The sequence below is a fragment of the Cercospora kikuchii genome (genome assembly GCF_019650295.1).
Source record: "Cercospora kikuchii DNA, contig_00001, whole genome shotgun sequence".
Lineage (NCBI taxonomy): Eukaryota > Fungi > Ascomycota > Dothideomycetes > Mycosphaerellales > Mycosphaerellaceae > Cercospora > Cercospora kikuchii.
This window is the reverse complement of record NW_025408582.1, coordinates 5,392,208-5,411,507: the sequence shown is the minus strand read 5'-3', so window position 1 is coordinate 5,411,507 and position 19,300 is coordinate 5,392,208. Positions and strand designations below refer to the sequence as shown.

General features: G+C 52.8%; 7 protein-coding genes across 7 annotated transcripts; 3 read left to right on the top strand and 4 right to left on the bottom strand.

Moving 5' to 3' along the window:
- Positions 1–93: 93 nt before the first annotated feature.
- CKM354_000210400 (uncharacterized protein) lies at positions 94–1,915 on the bottom strand (the record flags this gene model as incomplete). Its single annotated transcript, XM_044797249.1, has 2 exons — positions 94–1,727; positions 1,786–1,915. 2 exons carry the CDS (start codon positions 1,913–1,915, stop codon positions 94–96), a joined length of 1,764 nt encoding a protein of 587 aa, XP_044653184.1.
- A 209-nt stretch (positions 1,916–2,124) lies between these two features.
- Positions 2,125–2,850, top strand: CKM354_000210300 (exosome non-catalytic core subunit RRP40; the record flags this gene model as incomplete). The annotated part of the gene is made up of 1 exon (XM_044797248.1): positions 2,125–2,850. One exon carries the CDS (start codon positions 2,125–2,127, stop codon positions 2,848–2,850), a length of 726 nt encoding a protein of 241 aa, XP_044653183.1.
- Positions 2,851–2,978: 128 nt separating this feature from the next.
- CKM354_000210200 (uncharacterized protein) lies at positions 2,979–4,511 on the bottom strand (the record flags this gene model as incomplete). Its single annotated transcript, XM_044797247.1, has 2 exons — positions 2,979–3,917; positions 4,008–4,511. 2 exons carry the CDS (start codon positions 4,509–4,511, stop codon positions 2,979–2,981), a joined length of 1,443 nt encoding a protein of 480 aa, XP_044653182.1.
- A 266-nt stretch (positions 4,512–4,777) lies between these two features.
- On the bottom strand, positions 4,778–6,175 carry CKM354_000210100 (uncharacterized protein; the record flags this gene model as incomplete). The annotated part of the gene is made up of 3 exons (XM_044797246.1): positions 4,778–5,351; positions 5,438–5,805; positions 5,864–6,175. The coding sequence occupies 3 exons, from the start codon at positions 6,173–6,175 to the stop codon at positions 4,778–4,780; spliced, it is 1,254 nt and encodes a 417-aa protein (XP_044653181.1).
- A 2,145-nt stretch (positions 6,176–8,320) lies between these two features.
- On the top strand, positions 8,321–10,179 carry CKM354_000210000 (uncharacterized protein; the record flags this gene model as incomplete). Its single annotated transcript, XM_044797245.1, has 4 exons — positions 8,321–8,512; positions 8,594–9,255; positions 9,318–9,507; positions 9,592–10,179. The coding sequence occupies 4 exons, from the start codon at positions 8,321–8,323 to the stop codon at positions 10,177–10,179; spliced, it is 1,632 nt and encodes a 543-aa protein (XP_044653180.1).
- Positions 10,180–10,488: 309 nt separating this feature from the next.
- Positions 10,489–11,230, bottom strand: CKM354_000209900 (uncharacterized protein; the record flags this gene model as incomplete). The annotated part of the gene is made up of 2 exons (XM_044797244.1): positions 10,489–10,528; positions 10,587–11,230. The coding sequence occupies 2 exons, from the start codon at positions 11,228–11,230 to the stop codon at positions 10,489–10,491; spliced, it is 684 nt and encodes a 227-aa protein (XP_044653179.1).
- A 6,400-nt stretch (positions 11,231–17,630) lies between these two features.
- CKM354_000209800 (phosphatidylinositol N-acetylglucosaminyltransferase) lies at positions 17,631–18,941 on the top strand (the record flags this gene model as incomplete). Its single annotated transcript, XM_044797243.1, has 1 exon — positions 17,631–18,941. The coding sequence occupies one exon, from the start codon at positions 17,631–17,633 to the stop codon at positions 18,939–18,941; it is 1,311 nt and encodes a 436-aa protein (XP_044653178.1).
- Between the last annotated feature and the right edge of the window lie 359 nt (positions 18,942–19,300).

Genomic DNA, 19,300 nt, shown 5'->3' with positions numbered 1-19,300 from the left:
TCGCTGCGATGCATTCCCGCTTTCTCTATCCTCCCGAAATCATCATCATTGCATACTCCAAACCGATCCACGTCGAATCGCGACTTTCGCCTTCTAGGCGGAGCCGTTACTCGTCGCCTTGCCCGCCTCGATCACGCCGCGAACACCGCCTTTCCCGCCCTTCTCCTTCGCCACGATCGTCAATGTCAAGTCTGCTGCGATGTTGATCTGCACCTCGACTTGACCCTTGGCTTTCACGCCCTTGATGGCGAACTCGGCAAGAGGCTTGCCAGTCTTGTAGACCTTCTCGCGGATCTCCTCTGGCTCATCATCGGAGTCATCCTCGTCGCTGTCATCATCGTCCTCGTCCTTCTTGCCGTTCGTGGCTGGCTTCTCTTCTTGTGTGACCTTGATTTCTGACACGCCCTCTGCGAGCTTGATAAGGACATCACCGCCTTGTGGCACGGGGATGAGTGCAGTTCTCCGTGCTGGAGCAGGAGTATCTGCGGGAACAATGACGGAGAACTGGTCGTCGCCGGACACAATACCAATGGCGTTCTGGAGGTGGGGCGTCACCGTCACAACGGCTTCTGTGTTCTCCTTGACGTCGGCGGGCTCGAACTCTGAGATCAGCGATGCCTGGATCGCAGCTCCGCGTGCGGTGAGCTCAGATGGGTTGACTGCAGATGGTGTAGTGCTTGGTGCAACCACGACAGTAGTCTCTGGGAAAGCGCTCTGCAGGTTTGAGGCGATCTTTGGGATATGTGAGGTACCGCCAGAGAGGAGGATTTGGTCGACGTCCAGGATATCGAGGTCGGCCTTCTGGACTGCACCTTGAATAAGACGGGTGAATGAGGCGAAGATCTTGTTTGCGAGCAGCTCGAATCGTGTGCGGTTGACTGTGAGTGTGAAGTCAATGCCGTCGATCAAGCTTTCGATGGAGAAGTTGGCAGACTGTCCGATACTGAGAGCCTTCTTCACAGCCTCAGCTTCCAGTGTGAGCTTCGACAAGCTGCGCTCGTTTGTCCTGGGGTCCTTGGCATTCTTGTTCTTCTTCAAGAACTCCTTTGCAGCATACTCGATCAGCACCTTGTCCAGGCTGGCACCTCCGAATTCGTAATCGTGCGCGGTTGCAAGAGTGGTGTATATGCCATTTCGGCTGGCGAGAACGGCAATGTCTGATCGAGTGCCTCCGAGATCTGCCACAACGACAACCTTGTCTTGTTGCGCCGGGTTCGACTCGCCGGCAGATTGAATCTTGGCGTCGTATGCCAGAAGAGCAGCAACAGGCTCTACGATGTATTGCAGCACCTCGATACCAGCATTCTTCGCAGCAACGGTCAGAGCCTCCTTCTGAACATCGGCGAAGTCTGAAGGAACAGTGATGACAGCAGCGTTTATTTGCTTGCCCAAGTAATCACCAGCGGCCTGTGCTAACCGCCTGATGTGTCTTGTTGCAATTTCGCTGATGCTCAATGTGCTCTTCTCGCCTTCCTCGCCCTCTGCGACTTCTTTCTCTTGCACCTGGAATGCTGCTGTCTCTCCGCCATCGTGCTCGATTGGGTGTGCGCTGGAGTGGTTCGCTGATGGGTCGATCTCTTTGAAGGACTTTCCGAGGAAATCTCGGAAAAAGGCGATGGTGTTGCGTGGGTTTCGGACAATCTGGGCCTTTGCTTGTGCACCGTGGAACTGCTCGCCGGCGACGTATGAGAGAACAGTAGGAATTTGTCGATCTCCGTCAGGGTCGGCTGTCACAGACAATCAGTACGACATGTCATGCAGCAGGTGGGAAATGTCTCAGCGTACCGATCACCTCAGCCTTTCCATCTGCAGCGTTTGTGTAGGCGATGCTTGAGTACGAGTTGCCAAAGGAGATACCAATGACATTGCGGGAGTTCTCCTGCTCAGTGGCAGATGTTCCGTTGTCTGCGCTCATTTTGACGGGTGTGCAACGAGTGTTTGAGAGGTCAAAAAGAAGCGATCTGCTCTCCTCCCGCAAGTTGTCGCAACAAATCCAAAAAAACGTACAGACCCTGGTCGGAAACTTCGGCTCAACTTACCGAAACCCTAACCAGCCTATCAACATGAGCTATCGAGAACAATCTTGAGCAGAAGACATCACCACTTGCTTGCAAACATTTAGCAATGGCTTCGACAATTCTCCTACCCGGAGACCCCATACCATCAGAACTCCTCCCAAAATCCAAAAAAGGCACCCTCACCCTCGGCCCCCACCTGCGACACCTCCCACCCTCAACCCTCCTCTCCACCAGCGCCGGCACCCTCCAAGTCGACCACAAAAAATCCGCCCTCTGGCTCGAACACTCCAATGGCCGCTACCTCCCCGCCGTAAACGATCTCGTCATCGCACAAATCCACCACAGCAGCACAGATACTTACCACTGCTCTCTCACACCTCACACGCCTTACGCCTTACTCGGCCAACTCTCCTTCGAAGGCGCGAGTAAAAAGACACGACCGCAGCTGAAGAGTGGAGATTTAGTTTATGCGCGTGTTGCGAAAGTGAATAAATGGGATGATACGGAGATTGAATGCGTGAATTCGAATACGGGGAAGGGGGAAGGTATGGGGCCGTTGACTGGAGGGATGGTGTTTGATGTTAGTGCAGGGTTTGCGAGGAGGTTAATGTTGGGCGGGAAGAAGGGTGGAGTTGTGGTTTTGGATGTTGTGGGAGAGAAGGTGAAATTTGAGGTTGCGGTGGGGAGGAATGGGAGGGTTTGGGTTGATAGTGGGAGTGTGAGGGAGACTGTGGCGATTGGGAGGTTGCTTGTTCGGGCTGATGAGGAGGGGTGGGAGGAGGAGAGGCAGAGGGGCGAGGTTAAGAAGGCTTTGAGGGAGGTTGTGGGTTGAGATGGGAAAGTCCTTTTGCACATGTCTACATGTGCTGGCTACAGGATGCAAAGGTGTGGCTGTTGAAGGAGCATGAAAGCACTATCGAGGTCGAAGGACGCAAGGCTTTGTCCAAATGCTGGAGTCTCTCATTGAGGAACAACTGGACGCTGGCCGCTGTGTGGCATCTTCGTGCAGCAAGCTGCTGGAAGGCCGCCATTCATCTTCCTCATCTCCAGCACAAGTTCTTCGAGACCCTCGGAGGCCGCGCGATCACTTCGCAGCCAGTTCCGGATCGCCAATACGAGAACTTCAGGAGTGGTCTGGACCACGCATTTGCCACAATCGCTCCATCCTGGCATGATGCAAGCAGCCTCGCGATGTACCTCAACGATCGGACCAGCACGAGCGGTTTTGCTAACGCCACCTGCCTCGCCATCATCGACTGTGCTGTTGCGCTTTGGCACGATCTGCACATACACGATGAAATCTCGGTTGCCCTCCAATGTACCGGGGACAGTAGCTCTACCGCTGAACCCGCGTACAGGATCCCCATAACTGAAACACCAGTTATTTACCAACCCGAACCACTTCCCATTTTCATTTTGCTTGGCACTCAACAGCTCAGCCCATCTCCGCACCGCAGCAAGTCCCGTCAATGGTTCTCTGGCCGGTGCAGATCCAGTCTTCTTAACCACAATCGGCACAATCGGCGGAGCGATATCAATTGCGAAAGTGTTCTCGCCATAATAGATCGGAAGAACCGAATTTCGAATTTCCTTGCAAGCCATGGAGATGTCAGGTTGTTCTCTGCCTGCTTTGGTAGCTGGCCAGATACAGAGCCTTGTTTCGATGACGAGGAGCTTGTAGATACGGACCTTGACTGTTTCGGGTAGGTGTAGGAATGGGAAGATGGATTTCTTCTTCTCTCCGCCCTGGACTGTCTTTTCGTCTACGTCGAGGACATCCTTCTCAGGGCTCTTCTCGACTTGAAGTTCTTGTTGGCGCTGCTGCCGGCTCCGCTGGACTTTCGTCGACACGAAGCGTGAGGTGAAGGGGATGTATGTCAGTTCTCCTGTTTTGCTGACCTGTAATCATGTAAGTCTCGAACTAGTCAACGATGTTCTTTTCAAAAGAAAACAAAAAGAAGACGGGTCTGTCGAATGTTCACAACGCACCTCATATCCCGCCACCCGACTCTGCATTTCCAAGACTTGAATTAAACCTGGTGTCTTCGGAGTCTTTGCCTTGCAGCGTTTCTTCTTCTCACCTTCTACAGCAACAGCTTTCTTCTCCGGCTCTCTCTCTTCCGCATCTTCCACCCTTTTGCCCTCTTTCCTCGCCTTCCTCTCTGCTTCCCTCTCAGCCGCTCTCCTCGCCTCCCTCGTCTCCGCAGCCCGCAAGTTCTCTTCTGCGTGCAGAGTCATTTCGCCTGGAAGCGGAAGAGAGGTACGTTTGGTCAAGGGCGCGAATTGGCCTGGATAAGCGCCTGTGGGTCGGAGAACCTGCGAAGAAGTCGAGGGCCGAGGGTTGGATGTAGCAGGGGTTCTGGGCGGTTTCCTGTGAGATGCCTCGACGTTCTTGTGGCTGCCGGAGGCCGCAGACTCGTTATGTGAGGCGACAGGTTTGTCGAATGCGAAGGGATTGTAATTGGGTCTGCGGCGGATCGTAGGAGGTGCCATCTTGAATAGACGTGGGAGTCGGCGATTAGGGGTTCGGTGGTATGTTCATAGGTGCGGCCGTGGCCAAGTCCTAAGCTTTGTGCCTCGAGAGACAAGTGAAGCGTATGCTCACTTCGAGGCACATGTTGTCACGGATTCGTCTGCGTTATGTCAATGCATCTGATATCTGTGCTGCACTGCACACATGAAAAGAGCACATCGAAAAGTGCATATTGGGTCTCACGTACTGTATTTCCGTTCCTGTAACTCACCACAAAAGGCGAACACTACCTCGCTATCGCAATCGACTCCCTCTCCAACTCATTCAACGACTCCGCCGTCCCCCGCTCTCTCCCAACATGAAACTGCGTCTGTTTCTTGATAATCATCTTCGTCGACTCATCGCTCGCAATACTCCTCGCATCAAACCCCCCTCTCACTTGCGTATCATTACTGCCCTTATCAGGTCGAAAACTCTCATCTTCAACGGGAGAGGTCCCAGTAATCGTATCACGATTCGCCGATCTCGTGAGCTTCTCTTTCATAGCCGAAGCTCGTTTTCCGCGGTCCTTGGATGTGATGGCTGACATCGCGAAGCTGCTGCCTTTAGATTCTCCGGGGTCTTTTCTGCTTGCGCCGCCGATGTGAGAGCCTCCCATGACTGTTTCGCGGCCCATGGCGCCATAGTTGGTGATAAATCCTGCGAGGAAGGGGCGTAGGCAGGGGATTGTGGCTGCCATTATGCCGTAGAAGATTTCGAGTTGGGTGAGGACTATGGTTATTGTGCCTTGGAGGGTGGGATCGTCGGTGTCTTCAAGATCTCGGAGGTATATTAGACGGATGAGGATGACTGCGATTAGACTATGCGGGTGTTAGCGGGATCGCATTTTCATTTGCCTGTGCCACTCGACACATGTCTGGAGAGTGGTTCTGATAGATTGACTCACGGTAACCGAGTTCCAAATGCGAATACCACACGACTTTTGTTCTTGAGCGAAGTCCGCAGGTTCCATACCAGCAGCAAGCTGATGCCGAACAAAATGAGCTCCGTGACAACATCGAACACTGCGACGGCCGTCGCCTGGGCGAACAAGCTGGAACACTGCTGTCCATACACTCTCCATGGGGCAGACAGATCGCACTTGAGCGCTACCAGAAATGCGGAGGCAATGCCGAAGACCAGGCAGGATGCGAGCAAGCCTCGGGCTACAGCTTTATGAAATCGGTCTGCAGAGATTCGGGCGAAGAGAAGCACGACCGATGCCTTGCTGGCGTAGATGGTAAGCACATAGAGGATGACGGCTGCGAGACCGAGCTTCTCCTTGTCAGCCTCATCCCATGGAGTCCACAGTAGACATCGTCTTCAAGCTCACCTTTTGCACTCGATCGACCGCATTATCGCCCAGAAGCCGTATCGCAGTGCCGAATCCGCTATGGACTTGTGCAAACACTACTCCAGCTTGAACAATTGAGAGCACAGTTGCTCCCGCCAGAGTAATATCATCATATCGGAAAGGTGGGCTGACTTTCAGCCTGATCCACGTTCGGATGGCGAAAGCTATGAGAACCACGACAAGTCCAAAGCCATTCGTAATGTATATCCAAGAGCCACGATGGTCGGCGTCGAGCAGTGCCGCTGCAGGCTTGTAGCCGTCAGGTAATGGGGTTGGTGAAGGCGTCGACATTGATCACGGCTTGCATAGGCGCCCGCAGAGGCGGGTTGCGCGGTGGAAGCTCGCCAGCACGCTCGCTGTATGAGTGTTGCTTGTGCGACAGTCAGAAAAAGGTCGCACGCTTACATGGCTGCGAGCGCATAAAGATGTTGCAGGTGCATCGTCAGCGACGTGGAGTGCTCGTGCAGCAGCGTGGACAGTGGGCAGTTTTGTTCGAAGCGAGGTAGTTGGTACTAGCGAATGCAGGCTAAGGCGCGAAGTCCGAAGGATTGCATAGCTTTTGGTCGATCAGTGACGGGATGCCACCTCGTGCATCGGCGCGTGACCGAACCAGGGGCCACCACAGTGCGCTCGACAATGTTGAATGCCGGCTTTATAGGAAGCAGTCACGCCAGCATTCAGGTCTTGCGAAGCCTAGAAGCTCGTGAAGACGTAAGAAGATTGTCAGGTCAATGTGTGTGAAGCAGTCCGGCGTAAGTTAGGCTGTGCAACGAGTATAAGCACGCCCGACTTTCAGGAACAATCTGGCCGAATGCACAGAATGCACTCCTGACAGATGAAACATGCCAAATCAGCAATGTTCCATGCTGTTGGGTCGGAGGAGCGTTATGGGACTCGGTATTTCTGCTGCAAAAAATACGGGTGGAGTCGTCCGCTTGCTGCTTCGAGAGCTCTGTTCGCGCGTGTCGCTACGAGCGCACACGAGATCTCGTCGACGCGAGCATGGCCGACCGAGCAGGAGCGCAACAATAAATTTCCGTCGCGGTTCTGGCTATCGAAAAGGCTCTTGGAGAAACGGGAAGCAAGTTGGACCAATGTCGACTATTGTTGTGCAGATCCACAGCGGCATGGCGTGGCGTGGCTTCGCAGGATGCGACTGGGCGAGCAGTCGAATGTTGTGGGGATTCGGACGTGCGGTGGTCGGACGACGCACCCGCTCGAGCAGGAGAGGCACGTCGCTTGCAGTCGTTCGTGATGGAGTGAACATGGGTAACGTGGAGCAGAGGGAAGAATTTTCGACGTCGTCAGTAGTTGATGTGTCGCGTTGCTGCCAAGACTTGCCGAGCGGCTTCCCATTGAGTTGAGTTCTGTGCTGCTGCACGTCGTCCAGGCTGTCACCTCGAAAAGGCATTAGAGGATGTTTACCGTTAGACAGCAAACGAAACGCGTCTCTGAGTGGCCGGAATCGACTGCAGTAGCGTAAGATTTTGCGCAAGTAGCGTAAACGATAATATTATGCAAAGGCTGTCTTCTACACAAATCGAGGGGAAATTACATCCGCAGCCACAACCGGCCCTAAGCGTCGTTTTGAAGTGGAATCTCTGTACCACCCGGTGGTACAGAGACTCGACTCATTTTGGCTTTTGTGGCTTCCGACTACGAAGCGAGCGACTCGGAGGTACTCCTACCTAACGGTTTTTCGAACTCTAGCCCGACACGAGAATCAGCAGTCCCACCCTACGCGTAAAGTGGTTTTTACCTTTCGGTCTTTGAAAACAGTCTTTCTTAGCGACGGTCTTTGAAAACAAACACTTTTTGGCGTGTTTTGGGCGTCCAATAAGATCTGCTTTTCAAAACCACCTCCGCACAGCCTCTCCGACTGTAAACATCCTCTATTCCAGAACCACGCAACGACATGTGAGCTCTTCTTAGGGCAGATCAGCGAAGTGCGGCAGAAGGGAGAAAGCAAGATTGATGAGAGCCGCTTCCACAGCTTCCCCCCGAGCATCGGCAATCCGACGGCACAGTCGTCCCCACTGCTCCATCTCGCTTGACCAACAAGACGCATCTCCAGCCATCTGCCGACAGTTGTATACGATCGCGCCTGCTCAATCGGCGACCTTCCCTTCGACGTCTGCTTCCCGACGGAGCACTGTAGCTCGACCCTGCAGGTCATGTTTCTATCAGCTAACCGCAGTGGCGCGTCTGTCCGGCTGCCGTTCTGGGTGATCGACAAACTGCGGATCCTTCACGCCACGTTCGCGCAGAGCGACTCGACTGTAGCACACGAAAATGGTAGGGGTCTTTCATTCTTGTTTTCTATGACCTTTGCTCCGACCACCATGTGCAACGAGACCTGAACATCATTACTTTTCCTGACACAGCGGTGATTTTCGCTCCTTTTTGCGTGTCTCGCGCGAAAGTCTGCTGGCCATCATGGCGACACAACAAGTTCGCGATGGGTCTTCGTCACCTCCATCGAAGGAGGATGGGCGAGTTCGCATGACTTTCGAGAGCTCAGAGGAGGACGCCTATGAGCTCTCAGAGTATGCCGTTGCCAAGAAATGGAGGGGAACGCCGGCCGATAGGAAGGACATGTCGCAGCTGGGGCGAGTGCAGCAGTTGAGGGTGAGTGGCAAACATCGCCGTGTTCAATCCTGGGGAAGCCGGATATGGCTTCTTGACAAGCAGCGCTGATCTGATGCACAGCGAAACTTCCAATTCTTATCTATACTCGGATTTGGCTGCACACTCATCGCGACATGGGAAGTGCTGCTGACCACCATTGCATCTGTCCTAACGAATGGAGGCACCGCCGGTGTGATCTGGGGCTACATTGTGGTCGTCTTCGGATTTAGCTTCGTATACATGTCCATCGCCGAGATGACCAGCATGTCTCCCACGTCAAGCGGGCAGTACGCATGGGTCAGTGAATTCGCGCCTCAGCCGGCGCAAAAGTTCCTCTCATATCTGATGGGATGGCTGTGTTTCACCGGCTGGCAATGCGCAATCACAAGTATCACATACCTGGCCGGGACGATTATTCAAGGACTCATCATTCTCAACAACGACTCTTATGTTCCGGAGAGATGGCACGGAACGCTTCTCGTGATTGCGGTGGCCGCTTTTGCTGTTCTCTTCAACACAGTCTTGGCCAAGAAGCTCCCCATGGTCGAGGGATTGCTTCTTATTCTCCATGTTCTGGGCCTCTTCGCGATCATCATCGTGCTTTGGGTACTGGCACCTACTGCAAACGCGAAGGATGTGTTCACGCAGTTCACCAATGCTGGAGGATGGAACTCAAACGGTACATCTTTCATGGTTGGCCTACTCACTCCGATCATTTCCCTGATCGGATTCGACTGTGCAGTGTAAGATACCACCGACCTCTCGATCCATGGCCCGGAAAAATTTGCTGACCTTGATTGTACAGACACATGGCCGAAGAAGTCAAAGATGCCGGAAAGACTCTACCAAAAGCCATGCTCTGGTCCTTCGGCTTCAACAGCGTCCTCGGCTTCCTTATGGCAGTCACCATGTGCTTCACCCTCGGCGACGTAGACAGCATCCTCGCAAGCAAGACCGGCTTCCCATTCATCCAAGTCTTCTTCAACGTGACTCAAGTAAGCCTTCCCCCTGCCGAACGTTCTGCTCCACAGAACGTCCCTCCCATGACCCTCACACAAAAACTAACGCCACTATCACAGTCCTACGCCGGCGCCTCAATCCTAACCCTCATCCTCATCCTCACCCTCACCTCCTCCGCCATCGCCGAAATCGCAACCGCCTCCCGCCAACTCTGGTCTTTCGCCCGCGACCGCGGAATGCCAGGCCACACCTGGCTCTCCCACGTCACCCCACGCTGGAACATCCCCCTCAACGCCGTCCTCATCTCCCTCTTGGTAACCTCTCTCCTCTCCCTTATCAACATCGGATCTACAGCAGCTTTGAACGCAATCCTAGCCTTGACCGCGGTGTCTTTACTCACGAGCTATATTGTCGTTATTGGATGTGTACTTCTCAAGAGGCTGAGACGGCAGCCACTGCCGAATAGGCGGTGGAGTTTAGGAAAATGGGGAGGAATCGTGAATGCTATCGCGTTGTGTTTTTTGTTGATGATTTATTGCTGGATGTTTTTCCCTGCTGCTACGCCTGTGGAGCCGGAGAGTATGAATTGGGCGATTGTCATGTTCGTGGGGATTATGGCGATTGCGACGGTTTGGTATTTTGTTAAGGGGCATAAGAGTTATGTGCCGCCTGTGGCGCTTGTGAGGAGGGAGGAGTGGGAGAGGTAGACATTGGAGGAAGATGGGTTAGGGAAGTGGATAGGATAGATGTAGGAGAAATTTAGGGCTTTTTGAAGTTCTGTGTGGCCTATTCTAACTAGACTTGTTTCTAAGTGCCAGTGAGGGCGGGTAATGGCATCATTGCAGTTCTGCGCAGCCTGCTTAGAAACTGACTTCCACACGCCAGCACGTTCGGCTTCGAACTGTGAAGAGTGATGGTCTGGTTGCAGATATGAGCTACTCGTCAGAATTGACTCGAGTGGCACTCTGTCCTATTGGGAGGTAATCCCACCCGAATCATCGCTCTGCATTACTCACTCAAAGAACGCCTCCGCACGCCAGCGCGATGATGGCCGAACTGGAAACACTGTCAGCTTGTTCTGCAAATATGAATGATGACTTTGGCGGTGACTTACCCGAGCAACGTCCAGTTCAAGTAAGCAGTGCTCGCGTCCGATTCGTCGCTCTGAGCACCACCAGTCTCATTGCCGGATCCCGTTCCGTTTCCGTTTCCAGTGCTGTTCGCACCACTGCCGCCAGTCTCTGTCGAGTTCGCCTCCATCGATGCATCATTCGTCAAATTCGTCTGCAAACACCCCACAATCTCTCCCGACTCCGCATTCGTCATCACATAGCGGAAATTCGCATCCGGATTGCTCGTGGTGTACACGTCCTCCGGAATGGTATCGAGATCCCCAGCCGGCGTATTGATATTCGAATTCAGTGCGATTTGGCCAGGGCTTGCTGGGCAGAGGTACGACGATGCTCCGGTTCCGAGGCATGGATCTTCGGTGATGTTGAGAGCGGTCTCGGAGTTGACTGTTAAGATGTAAGAGAGCAGGACGGGGCCGGAGTAGTTGAAGGTGCCGAAGACGTCGTAGCCGATGGTGTTGTTGTCGGGTGTGATGGAAGCGGAGAAGATGTCGGCTGTGATCGAGCTGTTGGAGATGCAGGTTGAGGTGGAGTTTTCGATGGAGTAGAGGGCGCGTTGAGCGTGCGTGAAGGAAAGGATTGTTGCGAGAGTGGCGAGGACGAGCGCGTTGTGGAAAAGGCGCGCCATCTTGGATGTTCTTCTTGTTCTTGTTGGTGATGTTGTTTTCGTAAGGACTGGAAACGTTGGTTGTGCGATTTTGAACAGCCTGCGAAAGTAAGTATATGTGGCGTTGTTTGCTCTCAGCCGCCGTATGCAGGTGTGAGGCACAAACAGCGCCTAAAATGAAATTGCTCAAGGAGCGAAGGATTTGGTTCAGCCTACTTGGCGTTCCTTTTGGGACGCTTTGGAGAGATCAAACGTTCACTTGCTAGATTAGGCGCTGTGTTTGTCTTCACCGGTGAAGCAGAAGCCTTGCCTGCCTAGGTGGCACAGCACAGCAGTCGATGTCTTGTTGCTTGCCAGCGGCCATCAATAGGCAGTAACCACCATCGGCGTCCGGATGACGAGGGCTCCATGATGCACATCTTACCCGGCCGGCTGCGCCATCACTTCAGGTCGCGGTTCAGATCATGAATGCCAGCGAGAAATAGCATCGTATTCACAAGTTGCGCAAGTTGTTCAAGGTGTAAAAAGAGAGGAGAGGAGCAACGGACGGACCGTGCCGCTCCGCAGGTCGCCGCCAGGCTAACTATTCGTGCCGTGACTTCTGCGCGGAAATTCAGAGCAACCATCCAACCATCTTGCCATCTTGCCATCTAGGACATGAAGAGTCCTCATCGAATATCTTGAGGTCTAATGCATGATCTCTTTCGCTCCACGCGCTGTCCTGCACGAAATAATACCTGCACCACGGAAAGTCCGCCATTTGTGCCTTGAAGTTGGTCGTCACATTCCCTGCGCTGTTCGACCAGACCTCAGTCTCACGATACTTAATCTATGTATGCGACGCGTGAGAGCTGAGTGACGAAACCAATAGGTGAGATATGGTCACATGGGAGTGGTGCATCGTGCCGAGCTAGAGTGTTGTTGTTCAACACAGTCCGCTCTGCCCCAAGCTTCACTTTTCCCAAGGCGCGTGGCTAGATCGAAACGAAACGAAACGAAACGAGACCAAACGGAACACGACGAGGACGTTAATGTTCATATTCAACTTGCTTAACACATCGTGTACTACTATCTTCGCACGATCGTTGTCATGACCGCTGCTGTAGACGCACAATTCTGGCCACTTCCACCGAGCCTCCCAAGCGCATGTAATCGAACCACGATGGACACTATGACCAAGGCCGGACGAGCGCACGTGTTTAGTCGCCACTTCGATGTTCCCGATATCCAATACTTGACACAGCACTCGGGCATCCTGTGAGCTCTGCGTTGCAGACATCGCATTCCCGCATTTGCATACTAAGACAGTCACATCCGGCCCCTATCGTTCTATCGTCAGCTGCGCATACACGACGGTTATGGAAAGATTGCTCTCACCTTCACAGACGATTGATCAGCCTCGGACCACACACCTCTCCGGGCACCCAAGGTCTATTCCTTGATCATTGATTGCGCACTCGCAGTTGCATGGCACCCCGAGCCCGCACTAAGGAAATCTCGACGTTAGTTGCCACTGCTAAAGACAAATATTTGCGGAAACATGCTGCTTACCACTCTCACGAATTGTCGTTCGTCCAGTGGCTCGGCCACAGCGACGACTATGAGTGCTAACATCATGCCATCGAGCGTTTGAATGGTCTTCATTGTTCGATTGTAGAATCGTAAAACGGTCGTGGCCGATCCGAATGCCAGGTGATGTATTTGATTGCTGATCAAGGCTGTAGGTACCAGGTGGAAGTTTACATACAGAGACGATGCACCTCCTCATATATATAGGTAACAGTCGAGCCTGCGATCTCTTTCCTCTGGACACGAAGTTTGTCAAGAACTTCTTGCCGAAACCAGCCGCGAAACACTGTTGAGTGATCGAATATCTCCTCAAGACCTTGGTGGCTCAAGCTGGTGGATGTATATCTAATCCAGCATCGATGTCTTCACAACCAAGGCCACCATTTTGCAGGAGAACTAGCACCTAGACGTCCAACTGCGCATGTTGCGCAAATCATACTTCTAATCACCAGCGACTAGCTGAGAATTGTGCCAAGTGGATTAGTGAACCCTTTGAGACAGATGAACTCCAAGTCACCAAAGCTAGCCGATTCAGTCTCGCGGCGCGACTTAGCTTCTTATAGAACGCGGTGGGATCCCGAGTTTGCTGTGCAAGAGCATCTTCTGCTTCACGGTGACTCTGCCCCAGGCGTGCCGAAAATGTCACGGTGTCTTGAGTGTTGGAAGTACCATCGATCCATTTCGCAGGGCGATGATTCTATGAATCCGTCGTAGGATTACTGTAAAGGCTGGAGGAGTTGATGGAGTTTCTGTCGAGAGTACGTCCAGCTCCTTGTACGACGAGACGGCGGTGTAGTCTTCGACCACATGTTATCAAACAAAGGTCGAGGGGCAACCCATACTAGGCAAGCGTATACCTTTGATCGCCAATCTGATCTTCCTAACATCCACTACTTGACACAAGACTGAGTTGTTCCATCATCTACGGACTGATAACACTGCATCCGGCTTTGCATAAGACGACAGTCTGCACCCGCACCCGCACCCTGTTGTTCTTTTATTAGCCGCGCATACTTGACAGCCATCAAGAGGTTGTTCTCACATTTCCAAGCATCGAATCATCCGTTGTATACGCAGCTCACCGGACAACCAATATCGTTGCCTCGATTATCTCTTTCGCAATCACAGATACACTTTACAAGACCTCCAAGTCCACACTTGGTAAAGCTGGAAGTCAGTCGCGGCTACTGGGGGCTGATATTGAGAGGGAACATGCTGCTTACATTTCGAATGAGCTGTCGTTCGTCCAGTTGGCCGGCTACTGGGGAGCCAGAGACGATTCCGAGTGCTAGCATGAAGCCAAGGAGGGTTGCAATGGCCTTCATGGTGCTCGTGGGATTGTAAGTTGATTGTATCTGTTCCAAATGCCGAGTGATGTATTCGACTACTGATCAAAGCTGTAGGAGCATTGGAGATACTTTGTATATGTAGGTATCGGTTGAGCTCATCATCTTGTGCCGCCGGACACGAACTTGCCGGGACTCCGTGAAACAACAGTGAGTGATCGACCACATGTATCTCCTAAGGGCGCATGGAGCGCCGGCGAGCCCTAAGCAGAGGGCGAAGATGCGCCTAGGAAAGTATCAAATCAAATGAAACACGAACACGGTCACGGTCACCTGTTAGCATTCAAGTTTCCATGGGAACCAACAATCTACTCTGCCCAAGCGAGGCGACTTTGCGCACGAAGCAAATGGTCGGAGCGAAAACGAACCTACGAGTAACAGAGACGAGGTCAACACCCGAGCAGGTCAGGTATAGATCCCGGTAGAGGGTCTGCCAGCTCTTTCCGGCAACGATTGAGCGCGGCGCTTGCAGTGTGGGCGAGAGAGAGGCGCAGCGTCGTGCAGTGTCGTATACGTCGTGCCCAGGAGTGTTATCGCTCGTGGATTATATTCCCCAGTCGATTTCCTGCCCTCTCATAGGACTCTCCTTAGGGCTCTTTTTAGGGCTCGCGACGCCCTAGGCCGCACCGATGGCGACACTTCACAGCTAATACGGAAGCGTCGTTCTGGAATTGAGACTAGCGGTTCGCAAGGGCCTTAGCAAATGGTCATGAACATCGACGTGTCTTGCCAGTCACACTTGGTTCCACCAGCGATTGACTGGGTGTAAAGTATGCTGTCCAGCAGTATCAAGTGATCCAGCGAGCTTGACCAAACATTGGCGATAACCCCTCGGAGGCGGATGAAGTCTAAATGACCAGAGATGGTACAGTTTCACGGTGCTACTTTGCCGTTAACAAGTTGAGGCGTAGATGTGCTGCACAAGATCATCTTCTGCTCCACAGTGTCTCTGCACAGGTTTTGCCGAAGATTGCACGCTCTCTTGAAAAGCCTCTACAAGCGTTCGCAGGGCGTTTCTACCTCCACAGTCAGAGTCGCGATTGCTGCGCTTCGGTGGTTGTGAGGTGAGTGCCTTGGTGCCTGCTCTCTGCGGAGCGAGTTTGATGCCAGGCGTGCTGAGTAGCCGGATCGTGCACTGGATTGCAGCCGGCGATTATTTAGCCTGCATCTCTGCACCTACGTAGACGATCGTTACATATTCGGAATCGTCTTCAGATAATCTAGAGCCAAGCATCTCGATTTTGTCGCTTGTATCGTGACGGGGTCGTATATCTGCAAAAAGGTCGCTGTCGCAAGTATGTCCGAGTATACCCGAGTGCGCCCGCAAACGAGCAGTTTGCAGGTTTTCTAGCCCGCGCTTTCGCCTGCGCATAGGCAAGTTGTATATAGTCGGATTCGTCATCAGAATATCTAGAGCTGAGCATCTCGACTTTGTTAGGCTTCCGTTGTGGTGGTTCTGTATAGTAGACAAAGCAAAAGTGACTCCTCGGCACGATATGGCATCAGGCGCTTCGCGAGAGGAACTCAAAACCTGAGGCACCAACTCACTAGAGGCAAGAACAAGAACACTCACAACCTCACAACCACTCAAAACGAGTGAAGGCACGCACCTGACTGGAGTCGGACAGTTCTGGTCATGTCTTCAGAAGTATCTAATCGCAGAACCATCATCGAGCTGCAATGCAAAACGAACGAGCGCATACATTGAGCTGGTAATATGCAATATTTCTAACGTCCCATCTTCAATACAGTGCTCGCACACCTGCATAGTCTAGACTAACAACAGGACATTCACATGTGCACTCGATAATGCTCTCTATGCGCTCCTTGCTATCGCACTATTAGCTGCGTATACACGACGGCTATCCAGAGAATATTCTCTTACGGTTTTTGCAACCGGTTACTTGCCGACTACGCAGCGCTCCGGGCAACCAAGGTCGTTTCCTTGATCGTCTATGTAGCACTCACAGTTGCATGGCACATTAATTCCACACTGTAGGAACCTCGACGTCAATTGCACGGCTCACGGCAGATCTTGGCGGACACCATGCTGCTTACTATTCTGACGACTTGTCGTTCGTCTAGCGATTCGGCTACCGGCGAGCCTGAGGCGACTCCGAGTGCCAAGATCATGCCAATGAGCGTGTGAATGGTCTTCATAGTGCGATTGCAGGATGTTGGGCTGACCGTCCGCTTCGAATACCAGGTGGTGTATCTGATGAATTATTATGGCTTGGGATACCTCTTCGAAGGGGAAGGTAGCAAAAAAGGAGGTTACAATTCTTAGTATATATAGACATCGGTTGAGCTTGCGAGGTCTCAGCTCCAGATATGAACTTATTGCTGGCGGACTCGGTAGCCTTCCCAGCCGGTCATAAATTTCTTGCCGCATTCACCCGTGAAACAATGCTGAGTGATGCGGCGGTCCCGCAAGAATCTGGAGGCTATCGGTCGATAGCGGCACCTCGTAGCCAATTCGAGGTCGATGTTCTGAAGCTAAGCCAAGCGTTTCGCAGGTGCTGTAGTATCTAGTCGTGAGGATCAACGTGTCTGTCTGACAAGCTACACTTCTGAGCACCAGCGATCAGTGAGCTGGACTGTATTCTGCTAATGAGTGTCTTCGAGGCCGACGGAATATGCATTACCCAAGCTAACCGACTCAGTCTCACAGCGCGACTTAGCCTCTTAGGGCTCGCTCGACGCGCGCACAACGAAGTTATGCAATGCAGTGATGCACGGCCGATGGACGGCCATGCATGAGTCTCTAGATCCGAGTGAGTGTAAGGTGCGATGATGGATCGATTATCATGGTGCGACCGGTGCACCGATCATTTCAAAAAATACTTCTTCGAGAGTTCCTCAGAAACCGCATGAACATGTAGTTTTGCATCGAAAAGCGGCAGCATATTGGTCCCGAGGATAACGGTGCACAGAGCGCCTTCTTACAGGATGAGCTGGGATTCGGCATCTGCTGCACAAGACCATCTTCTGGTCTTCGGCGTCTCTGCGCAGGTTATGCCGAAGATGTCACCCTGGCTTGGTTCGAGACCACTGTCGTTCAGTTCCGGACGGCGGCTGTCCCATGATTCGACTCAGGATTGCTGTGAAGGATAATATGAATGGTAGCCTTGTCGAAAACATGTTCTGTTGCTTGTATGAAGAGACGTGTGTGTAGACTTTGAGGCGGAGATTGTCACGCTTCCAAACTCATATGCTTGGCGCCGGCTCAAAGTTCATCCTCCCCTGCACACTTTCCATGTCGTGTCAGTTTCGCGTGCACTTACATCACCTTTCTAAGCACCCGCAACCAACACGATGTGATGTCGCAGCACCACCAGCTTCACCCTCTGACCACCATCTCGCACCAATCATCTCGCAATAGCAGCGTGCACAGTGCGTCGCGCCGGCGCAGCGAGCAGCACCTCCGCCCCGACGATGCCTTCTACCACTCTCCTCCGAGGAACAATTCCTCGTCTCTGCTCCGCACCGATACCATAACCTCGCGCATGTCACAATCGCAATTGCACAATGGACAGCAGAGATCGAGTCGCGAGAAGCGTCGAGGTAGAAGCTCTTCGCGGAGGCGTGCTGCTCTCACGCCCGAACCACCTTCGAATGGGCAATGGAAGAAACTGTTATGGGTGAAGCAGTCCTATCCCGACAACTACACGGATGAGGAGACATTTCTGGACCATCTTCAGATGAACCCGAAGCTGAGGCCTTACGAATTTTGGCCGCTGGTGGCAGACAGCACAATTATCGTACAACACGTCTGCTCCGTCCTGATCTTCGTTTGCTGCTTCGCCGCCATTTTTAGCGGCAGAGTCAAGCCGGAAAGTGTAGTGGGCTGGGCGACGGGATGCACTGTCATTGCATGGGGCTTCAGAGACAAGTGGCAGGGCCGATCAAAGCACAGTGGTGAGGACGACGGTGAAGAGGGCAGTGCTGGTGGAATCGACGGGGACGATGAGAAGAGCTCGAGGGGAAGCGAAGAGTATAGCGCGGACTATGGAAAGCCGTTTAAAGAGATCTCCGAGATACCCATCACTGCTGCAGTACCCAGCAGGATTCACTCAAGAAATCCTTCCACGACCTCGATTGCTCTGAACGGTGGCATATCCAGTTCTGCTTCGCCCAGCTCACCGACCAGTGATGCGCTACCTGCACCGCCGAGCATTCCATCATACATCCCGCCCTATAACAGCAGGAAAACATCGATGCTGTCTCCACGGATGCAAGAACGACTCACGACTGCTAAGTCTGCGATTCTCATCTATTGCTCGCTCCTCGGTCTGTCACCAATTCTCAAGTCTCTCACGCAGTCTACCTCGAGTGACTCCATCTGGGCACTCTCTTCATGGCTTCTCATCCTCAACATCTTCACCTTCGACTACGGCGCTGGACCGGAAGCCAAATTCCCTGCATCGCTCAGCACGAATGCCGCTCTCATGGCCTCCACAGTCCTCGCCTCCCGTCTTCCAAGCACAACTCACGTTTTCTCCCTCACACTCTTCAGCATCGAGGTCTTCGGCCTCTTCCCGGTCTTTCGTCGGCATCTTCGTCACCACTCCTGGACTGGCCACGTCTGGCTGACAGTCTTCTTGGTCGTGCTCGCAAGCGGCGGCCTGGGAATGACGATATCTGGTGGAGGCTGGGGTTGGGGTGTACTGGGTGTTGTGATGGGAACTGTCATCATGGGTCTCGGGATGGGACTGACGAGTTGGTGGTTGATTGGGTTGCAGAGGTACAAAAATGAAATCTATGGACCCTGGGATCCGGCGAGACCGATTTTGGGTGGGAGAAGAGGTTGGTCATGATATGTAGAGAGAAGTATGATACCCCTTAATTAATGGAATAGAATGCCTGACACTTCATGATTCTACGATTGCGAACTGCGGGTTTGTCGGCCAAGTACTGCGAACAAACTCGATCACGTCCCAGCGCTTATCCAAATCAAAACTACAGTCATGGAAGGGGTCATAAAATAGGTTTCAAAAACGCAAGAGTCTGAAAAGATGAGCGCCGATGAGCAAAATCATCGCCCTCGACATACTGTCTGCAACAAAGTACAACACGTTCCATGCTCTGCAAACATGGTAGATGAAGAAGATTGGCACTTAACTCAACATCAGACTGCACCGACGACTTATGAGTTCTACTCCTAGACCAAGGCCGA